The sequence below is a fragment of the Zophobas morio genome, unplaced genomic scaffold (genome assembly GCF_036711695.1).
Source record: "Zophobas morio isolate AGI-343-1 ecotype UQ-CSIRO unplaced genomic scaffold, CSIRO_AGI_Zmor_V1 ptg000004l, whole genome shotgun sequence".
Taxonomy (NCBI): Eukaryota; Metazoa; Arthropoda; class Insecta; order Coleoptera; family Tenebrionidae; genus Zophobas; species Zophobas morio.
The window spans coordinates 9,374,425-9,392,568 of NW_026972109.1; the positions used below are offsets into that span (position 1 = coordinate 9,374,425).

The 18,144-nt window shown below is 35.2% G+C and overlaps 1 protein-coding gene and 1 long non-coding RNA gene across 6 annotated transcripts in view; both read right to left on the bottom strand.

Moving 5' to 3' along the window:
- Window positions 1-18,144, bottom strand: part of LOC135140617 (polypyrimidine tract-binding protein 2) — a 231,331-nt gene that overhangs the window by 206,613 nt on the left and 6,574 nt on the right. For 4 of the 5 annotated variants that reach the window (XM_064071250.1, XM_064071264.1, XM_064071259.1 and 1 more), the window contains exon 2: window positions 1,958-1,985. The exons of the other annotated variant lie outside the window; for it this stretch is intronic. In XM_064071250.1, coding sequence (XP_063927320.1) covers window positions 1,958-1,985 — 28 coding nt within the window. The remainder of the gene's footprint in view (window positions 1-1,957; window positions 1,986-18,144) is intronic. 5 annotated transcript variants of the gene reach the window in all.
- LOC135140678 (uncharacterized) lies at window positions 1,031-1,946 on the bottom strand. Its single transcript, XR_010282284.1, has 2 exons — window positions 1,251-1,946; window positions 1,031-1,168 (listed from the first exon to the last, which is right to left on the bottom strand). It is a non-coding gene; the product is annotated as an uncharacterized LOC135140678 (long non-coding RNA).

Genomic DNA, 18,144 nt, shown 5'->3' on the forward strand with positions numbered 1-18,144 from the left:
AAATTTTGGTTAGCGTTTTACCATTTCTTCGTCTTCTTGAGGTCATGAAAGATCAAAAAAACGTAAAAATAGACAGTCGACCGACGGACTCGATTACAATACTTGCTTTGCTTACGCCTGGGAAGTAAAAAAAGGTGGATTTCAGTTACTATCGTTACTAAGAAATCAGAAAGTAAGCCGCAGGTATTCACGCGTGCAGTGTTGCCAATTTTACTTTTATAAAATTACGTTTTCTTCGTAATCTACATCAAGAATTTCTTTATAATTTTTTTGGAACTCCCGAAACTCCCGTACATAATGTTCTGAAGAGTTGATCCGCCATTTTCCAGACACTCGGTATAGGAGTATATTGTTGAGTAATATTTAAATCATTTTACAACAGACTTCTTTGAGGTGACGTCATCAAACTTTTGGTGGGGATGATTAGCCAAATTTTGGTTGGCATTTAACCATCTACATGATATTTCTAATACAAATACAAAATTTGAAAACAATTGGTCGAGTTGTTTCGGAGATTTTCGTACTTTACGGGTCATGAAACGTCGAGAAAAGATGAAACTGACTAGTCGCCCGATGGATTCAATTTATATATTTACTTCGACCACATTTTATTGTTTTTTAGGTAGCATCTAGTACATGCTCTCAAATAATAGATTGAGGGTAAAAATATGAACTTCGACACATACATCGTACTATACACTAATCATAAAAGTGTTATGTATAGGTACTCAAAATTTCGGAAAAATTCGTGAAGCTGTAAAATAAATGACGTCATCAAATTTTTGACTAGGATCATTAGGCCGATTTTAGTTACCGTTTTAGAGATCATCTGCCTAATAAAGTCGGCAACAAATATAACAAACAGGCGGAAACGGAAGAGCAACTGTTTCATATTCTAGGGACCACGAAACGTCGACAAAATATGAAATTTGCCTCGAAAGCATCCTAGCTTACGAGAAATAAAAAGCGAGAGCTGAAAAACTTGTAGATCTTTGGAACACCTAGACAGTGATGGAATATAACATTGTAATAAATCTATTTACTTGTATTTATTGTACAAATATTTTAATCAGGAAAATATTTCTACGTAAATGACCTTCAGGTACCGATTAACAGCTTAGTTTTGTGTAGCGCGTCAGGGTGTGACCAGGCGGCGTCGTTTCAAAAACTGTGAAAAGAATATTTAGCAATTTTATGAACACCTTTAAGGCGTCTAATTTAAAATCATGTGGAAAAAAGTGATTACTTACTTTAATGTACATACAAACACGAACTATTCGTTCCATTTTAATTCTTCAACCAGTTCCCTTTCGTCCCTCATTAACCCTGACCCATCGCCCTTCCCATTCTCAGCATCCTTTGAATTCCTCTTCTATGACCCTCCGTGCATGTGTAAATAAAAAAACGTCTTCCCCAATAAAGCCCGAAAGTCGGCCATGCCGCATTTAATCAAGCGAAATAATAAAAAGCAAAACCCCGAAAACAAAAGAAGGCCGGCGCAACAATAAAGACGTCTGTGTCGGTGCGAGCTTACGACGACGTGGAAAAAGCTGGCGCTTTCCGAGAAGGGCGAAAAGGGAAAAGAAGAGAGAAAGGTCAGACCGTTGCGGCGCACGGAATTCGCCAGTTTCCCTGCTAATAATTAAACACCCGCCGCATTTATTATGTATTGCCAACCTCACGGCCATATACGCCTGGCTTATTATTCATACCAACATTATTACTGCTTTGAATAATTAAAGAGCGGAAAATCCGACGGTTTCTTGCGTCGGGGCGCCCAAGGGCCACAATCGCGCGTCGGCCGGCCAAAGCCGCCCTCATTATTACAACATGTCTGGCGCAAGCCAGGCCCGGACCGGCGTAATTGTAATTAATCCGGAATGCGCTAAGGCCGCGGACGCAACGGTCTGAACGAGCGAAAGCTACGGCATGCAGTGCTAAGAGGGCAGACACTCACCTTTAGACGTCTTAGTACATTCAACCCCCTAGAAAGAAAAGAGAAAGAAAATTAAAAGAATGTTTAAATTATATGTACATACAGGAAGAGATTACTTAGCTGCATGTGGTTTTGGAAAGAGTTTTGGTGCGCTTGTTGGGTCCGTGTATTCTGTGTTCAGAAAAAAGCGGTTCGTAGTGCAATGCTGAAAACGTGTCAAAGAAAGTGCAGAATAGAAGAGAAATAACAATCAAATCGTCGAAGCAGAGTCGTGCACTCGCGGAGACTTTATACAATATTTACAGTGGCGGAGAACTGGGGCACAAACACCGGGATTTATTTATAAGGAGTGGGACCGGGGAGGAAAACTTACAGACGATGTAATTTAATTAGAATTTATTTTCCAACTATTTCATATTAAATACATATTGTTATACATTACAAAAACTATTATCGATCAGGCTTTAACAAATTCACAGCACCAAATTAATGTGAGGTATTTAGCGCACAGATATTACGTCATGTAATTGTGGTCTCGACACTTGTTACAACAAATAACCAAATAAAACTCACTCATTAACACTTCATTGTATGCTGAACTTAACGCCGGCAGAAATTTCTTGTTCAACTATTTCACTTCTCAAAAAGTCAATTATTATTATTACTTTTTTTAACGGGATACTCTTTTCGCGCGTTATACTTCCTATTTTCATGGCATCAATAATTTTTCGCTGACTATGGAATTAGTCGTTGATGCCAGTCACTGCTATCCCGACGCATCCACCATTTATTTTTCAATAATTAAATTCACTTAGAGCGAAAATCGCGTCAAATCTCTTCATAAATTGGACGTCTTCTATAGAAAGGAACCACGCCACAGGAAAACAAAGACGAGAAATCGCAAAAGGAAGCTTCCTTCTTATAAGGTTTACAATTTAATAAAACTGAAGTGCTTCCCAGTTCATTTTTTAGAAGAACTTTATGGATTAGTGGTTTCTGCAAAATGTTAATAAACGCGACACTAAACACCCTATTTTCACGGCACTGACGAGTTTTCGCTGACTGTGTAATTAAATCGTGTTGAAAAACTAGCTTCACTATCCCGGCGCATCCACCATTTATTTTTAAAATTTAATTCATTCGTTTAGAGCGAAAATCGCGTCAAATATCTTTATAAAGTGGACGTCTTTTATAAAAGTAAGCAAGCCACAAGAAAACAAAGGCGAGAAATCGCCAAGGAAAGCTTCGTTCTTATAAGGTCTATAATTTAATAAAACTGAACTGCTTGCAAGTTCATTTTTAAAAGAATTTTATGGTTAGTTCTTTCTACAAAAGCGTTAATAAGTAAAATACGTACAGACACCAGTTCACGTGTTAATTTTACTTATTACGTACATGAATACAGGGTGATTTTGAAACGTACACCTCTAAGCCTTACGACTCTTATCAATAACGTATAGATATCTCTAATTTTGTTTAGTGACTTGTTGAGGACCCCTCACAGTGTATCCCCCTCCTCCTCCGCCATTCATCACCAACATCACAAAGCACCTAGTCCTCCCCACACATAACCATCAAAACCCGCATAAGCAGAACAAAATGGAACACCCTGCAGTTAAAATTCACGGAAATACACCATTATCCATTTGATGCATTATTTCGCATTAATGGTAGATGCCGCAGGTCCGCCCTAACGATCCGATTTTAGTAAGACCATTATGTTAATTTGAACAGTAACCGGCGTAATCTGCCACACGAACCGTCCAATTCCGCCATTTTATCAATAATGGAAAACAATAATCCCACCTCCATGATGATGGTGGCGATAACCGGCGCATCCACCATTCTGGCACTTTACGAGCGCCATTTTTTAATTGCCGACGACAAAACCCACCCTCAAGTCGTATCAAAACTTGCTTGATAGCCCGTCCATAAACTGTATCGCATTAATAAACCAGCAAAAACAATAATAAAGTTTGCCAGGTACATAACCGCGGCAGTTTCTTGTTAAACCCGTGAGCACACCGGCAGAGCGAATCCCAACTTTCAGATGTTTCATATTTAACAATCTACCTGGAGAAATGCGCAAAGGATTAAAAGACGATTATTTTGCTTTGCTTCCGACGGATTATTTTAAGTAGTGCCAACTTCGCGAAAGTAAATATTTAAGTGGGCGCGAGCTGTACAAACGGAAAGGTTTTGCAGCATAGGTAGAGGTAGGAGGAGCCAGATGGGACACAAAAGCTTAATATCTAATGGGAAACGGCTGGTCAGCTTGAATTAATATTCTAATCACGATTTCAGCGAATAATGGTGGATTATCAAACAAGCCAACTTTACGGAACGAAAAAAGTTCATACAAGTCGATTGGAAATTCGCTCGTAAAATATACGCTACATAATTAATAACGAGCTGCACATGAAAATAAATGAACTTTAGCTGCAGTTAGTTCAGGTAAGTTGCTTCGTTAAACCTCTACTATGTTGATCTCTATAAAGTCCACTTTGCAGGATCAAACTAGTATAGTGGAGAAGTTCCGAGTCTAAAATTACCTTTTATAAAATAATAGCCAAGTACCTATCAAAGATCAAAAGCTCTCTATTCAACTCAAACTCGTTATGAATATGACGACTCCGAATTGTATAGGAGAATAGTCGCCTTTTCACTTTTTTTTTTATTCCAATTCTAAACGAATTTAATCCTTGAATGTAGCTTCATCAGAGAGATCGCGCCCAACACTGTCACACTCTAATTTAATTAGATGATGTAAAGACGACGAAAAGAGCGAAAACAGATGGTTGGATTTAAAGAGATTTGTATGTTGATTAGTGAACTCGAGTGGAATTGATGTTATCTCTTAATCACAAGCAAAACATAATACGTCAAACTAAAAAATAGGTAGCAGCTGTAAAAATTAACTCCGTAATAACATAAGCTCCACGATATACCAAAGCAAACAGGGGCTGTCTGTGTTTGTTTTGAGATTATTTTAGTAGATATTTCAAATAACACTAAATTATCACAAACTCTCCAAGCGAAATTGGATCTTTGTTTTTCGGAATCAATCCCGGCGCATCCACCAATTTTCTCGCCATCAATCCACAAAAAATAAAAATTAGCGCAAGGTCCACTAGTTCATCCCCATAGAGATATCCATCCCATCAGATTCCCTAAGACCCTTGTCTTCGAGCTTGCCACAGCTAATTAGCCTACATCCTTCGGTAACATTGCCATTATCTAATTAATGCACGGATTTATGATATGGAGCGAACACCAGCGGCAACATCACAAACCGTACAAAAACGTAACACGAACCGAACATTTCCAATTAGCACTAAAACAATCATTTTTCCATGGCAACAAGCAGAAAATCCCGCACAGATCCACAGGTAGACACAGTCCAAAAACTGTACACTTAATTAAAAGCGTTTTTACCTCCTTGTATCTCGCAATGAATGCGACAATGTACACGTCCCTCACGTACGTAACAAAGTTACATGTAAATTTTGGTACTTTATTAATATCTCGCCGACATGCACAGCGTATTTCACCGCTTAGCACAACCCATTTAGCCTAAAATGTGATATTTAGTAGACGCGCGATTATGAAATTTTCAATGGTAAGCACAAAGCCGAGTCCGGCAGACCGGCAGCATTACCTATTTAAGTCTTCGCTCGGAAAACGCTTTCAATTTGCCTAAAAAGGCTCATAAAAATTAGAACTCCTCATTAACTGAAACATGGGGATTCAATTAAGATTGAAAAATACTTGCCCTGGGGAGCGGGCCATCGTTAATCGCAGTCGCCGCACGCAAAAAATGGGAGCCACGGTAGCTAAACACAATATAAAAATGTGCTCAAAACGGAAATATTCTTCCCAATGATACATTGTATACATTATTATATATTTTTTAGTTGTAGAAATATAACTTGGACAAACGATACGTTGGACTTTTTTATTTCCTACGACTCGTTATGTAGCGGCGCTTCTAGCCCACTTTGACCTCAGTTGACCTGGCTTGAAGTCCCACTACATTATGTTGACCGACCCAGCGTCATGTGGATTCTGGACCACTTTGTGACGCTTTCTACTGTGATTTCCAGCGTTTCCTGCGCCCAACGTCAAGAAAATCTTCAAATTTTAGCTACAATGAGGGTTCTAGGCAGCATGGGTTGACAGAATGTAGTGGGACTTCTAGGTCAGGCCAATTGAGGTCAAAATGGACTAGAAGCTCCACTATTTGCTACTCCTGTAAAGCATCAAAGTTGTTCAGTTGTTTCTCCTGTTGACTAGAAGCAATTTAACCATAAAAATGTATAACAATTAAGTATAAAACTGTAAATAGAGGAAAAAGAACAAAACATTTATAAATTTGGAGGTAAAATCAAGTGCTTCATATTTAAATATAGACAACTAAGACGAATATGTAAAAGTTGTAAAAAAAACAAATACATTTGGTAAAACAAAACGTGAAACCATGGTAGATTAAGTATGAGTAAACAAAATAATGAACAATAGTTAATGTGAGGCAAGGAAAAATGGAAAGTAAATACAGATTTATTTGAAGATAGGGACACATAATTAAATGCACAGCATTCCTCATTCTATGTTTTGAATCATCTCGAACTGGTTTCTAGGGACTAAAATGCTCACATCGAAAACAAAGAAAGACAAGAAGGAAAAACTACTGGAAAACACATCATACCTGCACATAGCAGATGTTGAGCAAGAAGTAGTCGAAATTATGCCTAATACTGAGATGATGCAAGATGTGAATAGTACTTGCTACTCAAACAACCAATTCTTCAAATACGAAGCATTCGATTATTTCGTTAATGCAACGTTTCGAAGATAAATCGTATCTCATCTTCGAACTACGATTGAGAAATGATTTTCTATGTGCCCCCAACTACGATTTTACGACTCCTTTGAATTACTGATTGTGCGAAGGAAATTTTGATTTGGATGTGAGCATCTTCTAGACCCGCTTCTGGTGTTATATTTGTATATGCAAGGACTTTGGAGGAGTTATCACCTTCTAACGGCGTCTCCCGATGTCGTGTGAGTCTTCCCACGGCCCTAAAATTTAGATACGCACACGTTACATTATAGAACAAACAAAAATCGACAAGAAACTGTACCAGGAGAAACAATTAATAAAAAATGTCGACATTTCCTCTTTGAAATTTTTAAAACTCCTCGATAATTGAATTGGAGCGATTCAAGTGCGATTGGAAAGCTCCTTGCGGGTGGCCCCGGGCACCAAAACATCCCTAATCAGCCGCCATTGTGTGCATATCGTAAAATAATCACCCTGGCTTTTTTCTTCTTTGCAACGGTGCTCATTCTTATTCCGCGCGGAGGCACAATGAACAACACAATGGGTCGTTACCAACGAATGCAACATACATTCTTCAACAATTGTTCTGCAACTTGCATTAATGTACATTTCCAGCATCAAGTCGACGATGAAAAATGTATGAGCTACGATGGAGCTAAAATTAAACAACGAACCGACCGAAACCCGCATCACACGTGAAAATTTTACTGCGTTAATTAGGTTTACATAACGGGCACAATATGCTGGTGGAATGGGAGCGATGGTGCGCTAATTAGAGGTTGATCGCGATGGCGTGCTTTTTGATATAGGCAATTGTTACTCCGGCACAAAAGGAGGAGAATCGATAAAGGGTATATTGGGAGATCCAGCTTCTGACGTGGTTTACCAACTGTCACTTTTGTGTTTGGATTTTTTTAATTATTTTAAAATCGAACCGAACCACCCAGTATAATCGTCTACATTCAAAATCTATTTCAATTTAGCCTAACATGAATTCTTTTTTGAATTGGTTTATTAAAAATATTCAGTTGTATAAGAAAGCACTTACCATTATGAAAAACCTTCGTTTCAAAGAAACGCGATTTTCGATAGAAAGGGGACAAGACGATTGAAGGTCTCAAAGAAAACCGATTTAACTAATACATCTGAATAAAGGTACAGCTTGCGAGAGCTAAATTATTTCATAAATTTGGTGAATTTGGCTCTTGATTCCCTAAGCTTAATGCATCATAAAAAGAACGTAATTTACTGAACAGTGTTGCCGTTTGGGCTTGTTTTCATAATGTAACAGAGCAATTAATTTGAAATTTTGAAATTTAAAATTTAACAATGGGGATAGTGTGTTAAGCGCACATGCTAGCCCTACCCCCACTCCCCATCACTCAATTAAGTCAGCCGAGAAATTATAAAGTTAGATTTGTTTCACGCGATTCTTTGGTCGCTTTTTCTTTATAATTCGAAGTAGTCATTATTTCTTCATTGACGTTATCATTTATTTTTTTACTTCGTATTACATTCCTGCTGCGGAAGTATTTATCGGCTTCACACTTTATAAATTAAATACAATACAAGTAAAAAATTACCAACACCCAATCATTATAAGATATAAAACTTTCGCCGCGTTTCAATACTAAATAGGACAACGAGTTCTTTCTCGTGAAAACGGAATGAATAATTCATTTTTCCAATAAATAAACCCGCTGATAAATTTCTAGTTAAACATCATAAACTCGAATCAGCGTTAATCATCCAGTAAACCCGGAAATAACCTGAATTAAAACCAGTTTTGAAAACATGTGTAGCAGTGGGTGTTAGTGCAGAACATCAATCGCAAATCCAAATACATCTATAAATACCACCGAAATTACAGGCCTGTCGTCATTTAAAGCATTTAATTTTTTAATGATCCATTTACGCCATTTTCCACAAAAGAATTAAAAATTCACAAAGAGCAGCTAATAACGTAAAACGTTAATGGAATCGCACAAAAAGAGTTACAATTACCTCCCCTACTTTGGGAAAAATTAATTTCTCTGCCTGATGTGTTTATTATTACGGATCGTCGTCTCTGTCGCCCCGGGCCGGAAAAAACCAACAAAAATATTTTCAACAATTTGCACCAATTAAGAAGCACGTTCATTATTCCGGGCACTTAATCATCCCGGAAAAATATTCCGAGTGGATGCACGGCGATGAGATTTTTACGAGATCGCAAATGCCAGAAATACAGGACCGGAAGAATGCGATGCGCTTCGACGATCGGAATCTTTGCACTTTGAAATAAAACGCCGCCGTCGGAGGGCGGGAAACTATCTGAAAATGGGCGCCGCTCGTGGAAACCGGACTCGGCAATTTCCCGCACCGGAAACAATCAGCCGGAGCGTGATAACGAGTTGCCATTTTTGCTGCTAATATCAAACATGAATATTCGATTACGTACTATGGATTTCATGTTAATTGCACGTCCAAGCATGAATGGACCATTAAGGCCGGAAAAACGACAATGGCCGGAATTCGGACGGAGCCTGTGCCAACAGAGAATCTACAACCGGGCGAACGGTCATAGAAAAAAAAAACATGTACAGCACGTGCCGAAAAAAACGTATATCAAGAGTCGAAACGGAAAATCTTCTTGAAATTGGATAGCACGTAACTTGAACAGGAAATAACTGGCGTGTTGGTCGGGAAAATCTAGTAGGAAAAGATTTAAGCAATGGGAAACATACTCAACCTAAAAAATGTGAAATGAAAAATGAAAAACGTAAATATGGAAAATGTGAGAAATGGGAAATGTGAAAATTGTGAAAATTGGGAAACGTGAGAAATGAAAAATGTGAAAAATGAGAATAAATCAGGGATAGAAAGTGAGAAATGGGATGTGGGGAGTGGAGAATGGGAAATGAGAACTGTAAAAAATGAAAGATGTGAGAAATGTGGGAAACAGGGAACAGAAAACGTGAGAAATGGAAACTGTGAGAAATAAGAAATAAGTGAAATGAGAAATATGAAAAATGAGAAGAAATAAGAAAAAATGAATAGGAGGAATGTGGTATATGAGCAAGGTGTAAAATGGTAAATATGTATCAGGAGTGGAACAATGAGAAGTGAGAAATGAGAAACGTGAGTAATGAGAAACATGAGAAATTGTAAATGTGAGAACTTGAAAATATAACAAATCGAAAATTTGAGAAATGAAAACTTAAAAATCAAAGAAATGAAAAAACGAAAAATTGGAGAAATCCAAAATTGAAGAAATCGAAATTTTGCAAAGTTCTATAACTGAAAAATCGAAAAATCGAGATATTAAAAAAAATATTATTGAAAAATCGACAAATTTAAAAACTGAAAAATAAAAAACTAAAAAAATTAAAAAAATGAAAACTCAATTTATATAGAGAAATCAATGATATAATTGTAAAGTCGGTCGAAGGAAAAATCAAAAATTGTAAAATCGAAACACTTGAAATCAAAACATTGAAAAATGAAAAATCAAGAAATAAAAAATCGAGAAATTGAAAAATTAAAAAAAATTAAAACCAAAAATTGAACAAATGGAAAATCGATAAAGTGAGAAATCGAAAGGGTGGACACCAGAAATGTAAAAACTAAAAAAAAAACAAAAATTCCTTAAACCGAAAAACTAAAAAAAATCAAAACATCGGTAATTACAAAATTGTAAACTTGAAAAATCAAAATTTGAAAAATTTAAATAGAAAAATTTCAAAACTGGGACACCGAAAATCTGAAAAAATCGAAAAATTGAAAAATCGAGTAATGGAAAAACTGAAAAAAATCGGAAAAACGACATCATTATCAAATTGAAAAATTAAAAACCAAAAATTGAGCAAATGAAAAATCGAAAAAATAAACAATCAAAAAGGCGAAAAAGTGAAAGTCCGAAAAACTAAAAAAATGAACATCGAAAAAAAATTGAGAAACTGGAAATGTAAGAAATGGGCAATGAGAAAAATGACAAATATGAAAATTGTGAAAAATGGAAAACATGAGAAATGGGAAACCTGAGAAATGAAAAATCTGAAATGCTATATGTGACAATTGGGAAGAGATGGGAAATGTCCGAAATAAGAATAGATGAGGAATAGAAGGTGAGGAATGAGAAATGAGAAGTGTGAAAAATGGGAGATATGAGAAATGAGCAATATGAGAATTGGGAAATATGAAAAATAAAATAAATAAGAAGGTATAGAAAAAGTGCAAAATCAGAAGAAATGAAATATGAAAAATGACAGTTGAGAAGAAATGTGAAATGAAAAATGTGAGAAATGAGAGGTCAGGAGAAATGACGAATAAGAAATGAAAAACATGAAATGAATGAGAAATGAGATATGAGAAATGACATTTGAGAATAAATGTGAAATGAAAAATGTGAGAAATGAAGTCAGAAGAAGTGACGAATAAGAAATGAAAAACATGAAATGAATGAGAAATGAGAAATTTGGTATACATATAGGCATTGTGAAAAATGGTAAATATCAGGAATGGAAAAATGAGAAGTGATACACCCGAGTAATGGGAAACGTGAGTAATGGGAAACGTGAGTCATGAGAAACATGAGAAATTGTAAATGTGAGAAATGGGAAATGTGACAAATCGAAAATTTGAACAATGAAAAGTTAAAAACGAGGAATTGAAAAAATGAAAAATTGGAGAAATTGAAAATTGGAAAAAACGAAAATTTGAAAAAATATACATAGAATTGAAATTGAAAAATTCATCATTCATTCATCAATCGACAAATTTAAAAACTGGGTAATAAAACAAGAAAAAAATAGAAAAATTTAAAACTCGGTTTATAGAAAAATTAATAATTGTAAAATCGATCCATGGAAAAATCAAAAATTGTAAAATCGAAAAATTGAAAATTCGAAAAAATAAGCTACATACATATATAGAAATCGAAACACTTGAAATCAAAACATTGAAAAATGAAAAATCAAGAAATAAAAATCCAAAAAATTGAGAAATTAAAAAATCAACAATTGAAAAATCTACAAATTGAAAACTCAAAAATTAAAAAATGTAAAAACGAAATCATTTTCAAATTGAAAAATTAAAAGTCAAGAAAATGAAAAACCAAAATTTGAGCAAATGAAGAATTTAAAAACTAAAAAACAAAAATTTCAAAAATGGAAAAACTAAAAAATCCAAAAAAATCAAAACACGCATAATTACAAAACTGTAAACTTGAGGAATCGAGAATTCAAAACTGAAAATTTGAAAAATTAAAATTACAACATTTAAAAATTGAAATGCCGAAAAACAGAAAAAATAGGTGAGAAACGCGAGATACTGAAAATGTGAAATGTGAAAGAATTTGAAAAATGGGAAATGTGAGAATTGTGAGGAATAGGAAATTTCTCACCTTTCCGAAAGAGCGAGAAATTGAAAAATCGAAAAAACCACATCATTGTGAAATTGAAAAATTAAAAACTAAAAAAATGAAAAACCAAAAATTGAACTAAAGAAAAATCGAAAGAAAAGGAAACAATCGAAAAGATGAATAATAGAATAATTGAAAATTCGAAAAACTAAAAAAAAAATCGTGACATCGAAAGTTACAAAACTGTAAACTTCAAAAACCGAGAATTGAGAAATCAAAAAACTCAAAAAATAGGTGAGAAATTAGAAACGTGAGTACTGGGAAACGGGAGTAATGAGAAACGTGAGAAATTGTAAATGTGAGAATTGGAAAACGTGACAAATCGAAAATTTGAAAAAAGAAAAAATCAAACTCGAGGAATTCAAAAAAACAAAAAATTATACAAATTGAAAACTGGAGAAAACGAAAATTTGAAAAATTCTAGAATTGAAAAATCGAAAAACCGAGAAATTAAACAAATCGTCATTGAAAAATCGACAAATTTAAAAACTGGGGAATAAAAAAACCAAAAAAAAAAAATAGAAAAAGTGAAAACTCGGTTTATAGAAAAATCAATAATTGGAAAATCGGTCGACGGAAAAATCAAAAATTGTAAAATCGAAAAATTGAAAATTCGAAAAAATAAGCTACATATATAGAAATCGAAACACTTGAAATCAAAACATTGAAAAATGAAAAATCAAAAAATAAAAATCCAAAAAATTGAGAAATTAAAAAATCAACAATTGAAAAATCGAAAACTCAAAAATTAAAAAATGTAAAAACGAAATCATTTTTAAATTGAAAAATTAAAAGTCAAAAAATGAAAAACCAAAAATTGAGCAAATGAAAAATCTAAAAACTAAAAAACAAAAATTTCAAAAATCGAAAACCTATAGAAACCAAAAAAGTCAAAACCTCCATAATTACAAAACTATAAACTTGCGAAATCGAGAATTCCAAAATCAAAATTTGAAAAATTAAAATTAAAAAATTTAAAAATTAAGATATTGAAAAACTGAAAAAATAGGTGGGAAACGTGAGATTGAAAATGTGAGAAACAAGAAATGTGAAAAATGGGAAATATGAGAATTGTGATGAATAGGAAACTTCTCACGTTTCCGAAAGAGCGAGAAATTGAAAAATCGAAAAAAACACATTGTGAAACTGAAAAATTAGAAACCGATAAAATGAAAAACCATAAATTAAGCTAATGAAAAATCGAGAAAAAAAACAATCGAAAAGATGAAAAATTGAATAATTGAGAACCCGAAAATCTAAAAAAAAAAAAGAAAAAATCGAGACATTGAAAATTACAAAACTGTAAACTTCAAAAATCAAGAATTGAAAAATCGAAAAACTGAAAAAATAGGTGAGAAATTAAAAACGTGAGAAACTGGAAATGTGAGAAATAAGAAATATGAGAACTAAGAAATTAGAAATGGGAAATGAGAAAACATGATCAATGAGAAATGTGAAATGTAGGATACAGGAAAAGTAAAAAATGGGAAAGTGAGAATTTTGAGAAACGTTAAACATTTCAATAAGAACCGTGAGAAATGACAAACGTGAGAAATGATAAACGTATGAAATGATATACATAGGAAATGAAAAAATGTAACAAATGATAAACGTAGGGAACGATATGAACTGAAAAGAAATAGTAATAACAAATGAGAAATGTGAAAAAGGGTAACTGAGAAATGGGAAACGTGAAATATGGGAAACGTGAAATATGGGAAACATGAGAAATAGGAAACGTGAGTAGAGGGAATAATGAAAAGCGAGAAACGCGTGAAATGAAAAAAGTAAAAAATGGGAAACGGGGGAATTGAGAAACGTGAGAAACGAAAAATGTGAGAAATGAGAAAAGTGAGAAATGAAAAATGGGAAAAATGGGAAATGAGAACTGAGAAATGGTAGAAAAGGAGTAGTGGTAAGTGGCAATATGTGAATTATGAGTGGAAAATGGGAAATAAAAAAGAGAAATAAGAAAAAGAACATTTTCGAGATTTTGGACGTGTTTTTGATAAACAACGTTACGTGAAGATCACTCTCTTCACAATGATCAGCAGTTGATCGCAAAACATCTTCAGTTTACCATGATCAAATCACCATCATTTTATATTTATAAAACACTGAAAATGATGCTGACGTGGCTATGTCTAATATTTATACAACACTGACCATGACTGTGTTAACGTGGTTGCCAAAATTGGTACCGTACAACTTTCTTTTTATTATTCATGCAATAAAAGTTTTACTACGACCGTGAACATCTTCATGTTCGAATTTCCTTGGCAACACGCATTTTCATTTTAAATTCCCAACTAGTTTCCACTGGAAATCTCGAATCGAAGAATATCATATCCAAGACTACGATCAAAACAACCTTAACGGATTTTTTCCTCTGGAACATTCTCCGGCGTCCAGTGTTCCGCGAATCGAAAATACGATCTCAGTGTTTGCAAGCCGTTGAACTTCTTATGTGTACACATCCGCTTCAAGGAAAATCCAGCTCAGGTGTTACTCGCTTGATTCATTTCAACCGCACTCCACGGTTAAGCTTTATTTATAGTCAAAGTCAATTAAAGCGCCCGAATTTGGTCCGAATTTAGCTCCTCGAGCGCTAATTCCAGAACAAACGCGATAAGAACTATTTTTAGAAGAAAGTGGAAGAGTAAATGCACGCTGCACTGGTAATCTCCCCAAAGCCTTGCATAAACGACACTAAATCCAAAAATAACGAGACGTAAAATTGAAGTTTTCAGGACGCCGCTAGACGAGCGGTTCTCGTGTTGCCGCTGATTTGTAACAAAAAGTCCAACGGATTCATTTAATAAATCGACGCTCGCCATTACAATTTTATATTTAATCGTGTCCATTTTTCAGCCGCGCCGCTTACAACATTTAGGTTAATTTGATTGCCATTAATCAAAAGCGGTTGCGTTCTGCGTCGTTATGGTCGAGAGGCTGCGATATATTGAGGGAGTAAGACGATGAATGGCGCTTTAATAGACTGCTTCCCAAAGATCTCTTAATTTCCAGTGTGAAAAGTGTGTTTTATTCTAATAAAAATATATTTCTTTATTCTCCACCGGAAAAACTTCCAGTGGCTGAAATTTTGTAAAATAACAATGCCCTATATTGGTATATATACCTGGAATCATAAATTCTACTCAGCAGGTTTGGTCTCCCTCGCAACTTCCCTCCGTTCTAATTCAATTTTCTACAACCCCTCGCCAGTGCTACTTCTACCAACCAAAAAAATGTAATTCATTAGTACGGATTATCTACAAATTGGGTAATTTACTTTAATCTTCGGGTTAATCCGCACAAAGACTAGAGGTCAGCAATCACGAACGAATTATCGTTTAGCGAAAGCACTGTAATCCCTTTTTAAAAATGCAAATTTAATTAAGCAAAAATCCCTCCGGCCATCCGTCGTGTTCTTTTCAAATTGGTATTTTTGGCGGAAAAAATCGATGTAACGTGAAAGGTCGTCTTCTACCCGATACAAATAGAGATTTAGGCATCGAATCCTCATCCGTGCGGTCCTTTTTGCATCAGGTACATTCGCGACACACAAAAGACGCTGCGAAGATCTGAAAAGACCGAACGATACGTATTCTAATATCCCTTTGAAGTCGACCAATCCCCACTAAAATATTGATACGAAGGTGAGAGCAAGATTTCTATCTAAAACATCGCCAAACAAAGGCGAAATCTTAAATAAATTACGATTTTCTCGCACAAAGAGAATCAACGAAAGGACATGTATCCTTCTGGCGGGGGCGCATTGCCTGGGATAGGGGGTGAGGGACGTTCCAAGGTCACGTTTAACATATTTCAGAACACTGGAAGGTTATTTTCCACTAGTTGAACTGGTTCTATGCCTACTTCTATCGTTTCCGTCCGTCCGTCTGTCTGTCTGCCGTCGGTCCGGATTTTTTAGTTTTCAAGAAATTTCAACCACTAAGACACCTACAAATCCCTAAATTTCATTTACATTTTTAATCAATACAATTCAACACACAAAAGAGAAATGGTTTTTGAACACACATTATCTACCCCATTCTGGTATCAAATTTGATGATATTAGATATTTCATCCGTTGTCAAGATAACTAAACGATCATGTTATTATATTTAATGTGCTATGAAGAACAAAAAAAAAACACTCAATGGGCATCACTTTCACTTATCGGAATGCGTAAGCTGATCCCCCAAAAAGCAAAACAATTTCCTGATCGCGCCTCTCCCCTCCCGTGTGCCGCTAAAGAGATTGATTACGTAAAAAGTAGCGGCGTCGATTTTGAGTTACGCATCGTCAGGCGACCACTGTGTATGAAAAAGCATTTAAAATGTAAATTTTTAAATTTGAATTTTTATTGCCTCCCCCTTATTTGGCGGCTACACGTCCCGGTTGAGGAATATTTACACTACCTATTTGCCTATGACGCAATCCTTCGAACGGCTCCGGGGTAGCACTAATTGAGTTGTTCGTCGAAAAATGCCATTTCTGGCGTAATTGTCGGCCGAGCGACAAATTTAATGCGTCGCACGGCCGATTCTGAAAGAATTTTTAATTCGTTCAAGTCCGGCGGACTGCGCTAATGCCGTTAGCCAATTTGCATTCGAAACGGGACGTTTTTTGGCGGCTTTTTTTATTCGGTTATGCTTTTGTTTATGGACTTGGGGAATTTAATCAGGGGGAGGGTGCGGCGGGGGCGGCAGGGGCGCTTCACCTCGGGGATTTGTTCAAAGAATTGCAAAAAAATGGACAAAAGACAGCCAGTCGAGCGACAAAAAGTTCGATGGGAAAGTCAAAAAGATGGAAGGAATATCGGGATGGAAACGCGAAGGAGGGGATAAGGGAGTGAAAGAATACTTTGAGTTAAATATTTTCAGTAATGGCAGTTTGATTTATTTTATCAGTGATACGATACAAGCACGAATTTTTATACTTTTCCACGATATTTTATCGTCATAAATTATCTACTTTGCTTCTAGGCATTACGACGAGCTTTGTAAGACACCTTTTCGCTACAACGCAAAAACTAACTTCTTTTTTCCAACGTAGATCAAGCACTAAACACTGTACATTAAACTATTCCAAACTATTTCGCTCGGTATTTAACAACAATAAAACGCCATCATACTATTTTACGGTGACAAAATACTGGAGCATGTTTAATCACCCAGTAAAATGCATTCCATTAACCAGCGTAAACTAATTACGGTGACTTTAATTTACAAATTATCTACTTTCTGAAACATTATCCGCGATTAAGATTCGATTTCCGAGGTTTCAAATCACAAAGCCAGTCAATACGCTCCCTTAAAATATTTAAAGTATTCTTGCCGATAAAATCCCCAGGCCTTGAAATACCATCAACTATAAAAGAAGAAACATGAAAAAGGTGACTTTACTTTACAAATTATCTACTTTCTGAAACATTATCCGCGATTAAGATTCGATTTCCGAGGTTTCAAATCACAAAGCCAGTCAATACACTCCCTTAAAACGTTTAAAGTATTCTTGCCGATAAAATCCCCAAGCCTTGAAAGACCATAAACTATAAAAGAAGAAATATGAAAAAGGTACAGAAGTTTTAGATAAATCTTTCAAAAAACATCAAGAACCCCAGCATTCCCTTAAATTGGTTACAAAATAAACCAGTCGGGATTTCAAAACTGTAAAAAATTCCATAGTGAATAGCATCGACTTATTCAATTTTTTTTTTAATTTCACTTTTACAGTTACATTTGCATATAGCAAAATTATTCTAACTTTGGCAAGATGTTATAGAACGGTATGTCTGAAAATTTTGGAAAGGTGTTTATTGTGAATTTATAAAAATCGAAATTTCTTGTAAAGAAAAATCACTGCGAATTTCTTGAAAATATCGAACGACTCGGTTCTTACAATTGGCGACCTTGAAGATGGGTTTCCAAGGGGGTCGAAAGGGGTGTAGTCGTCTTAACG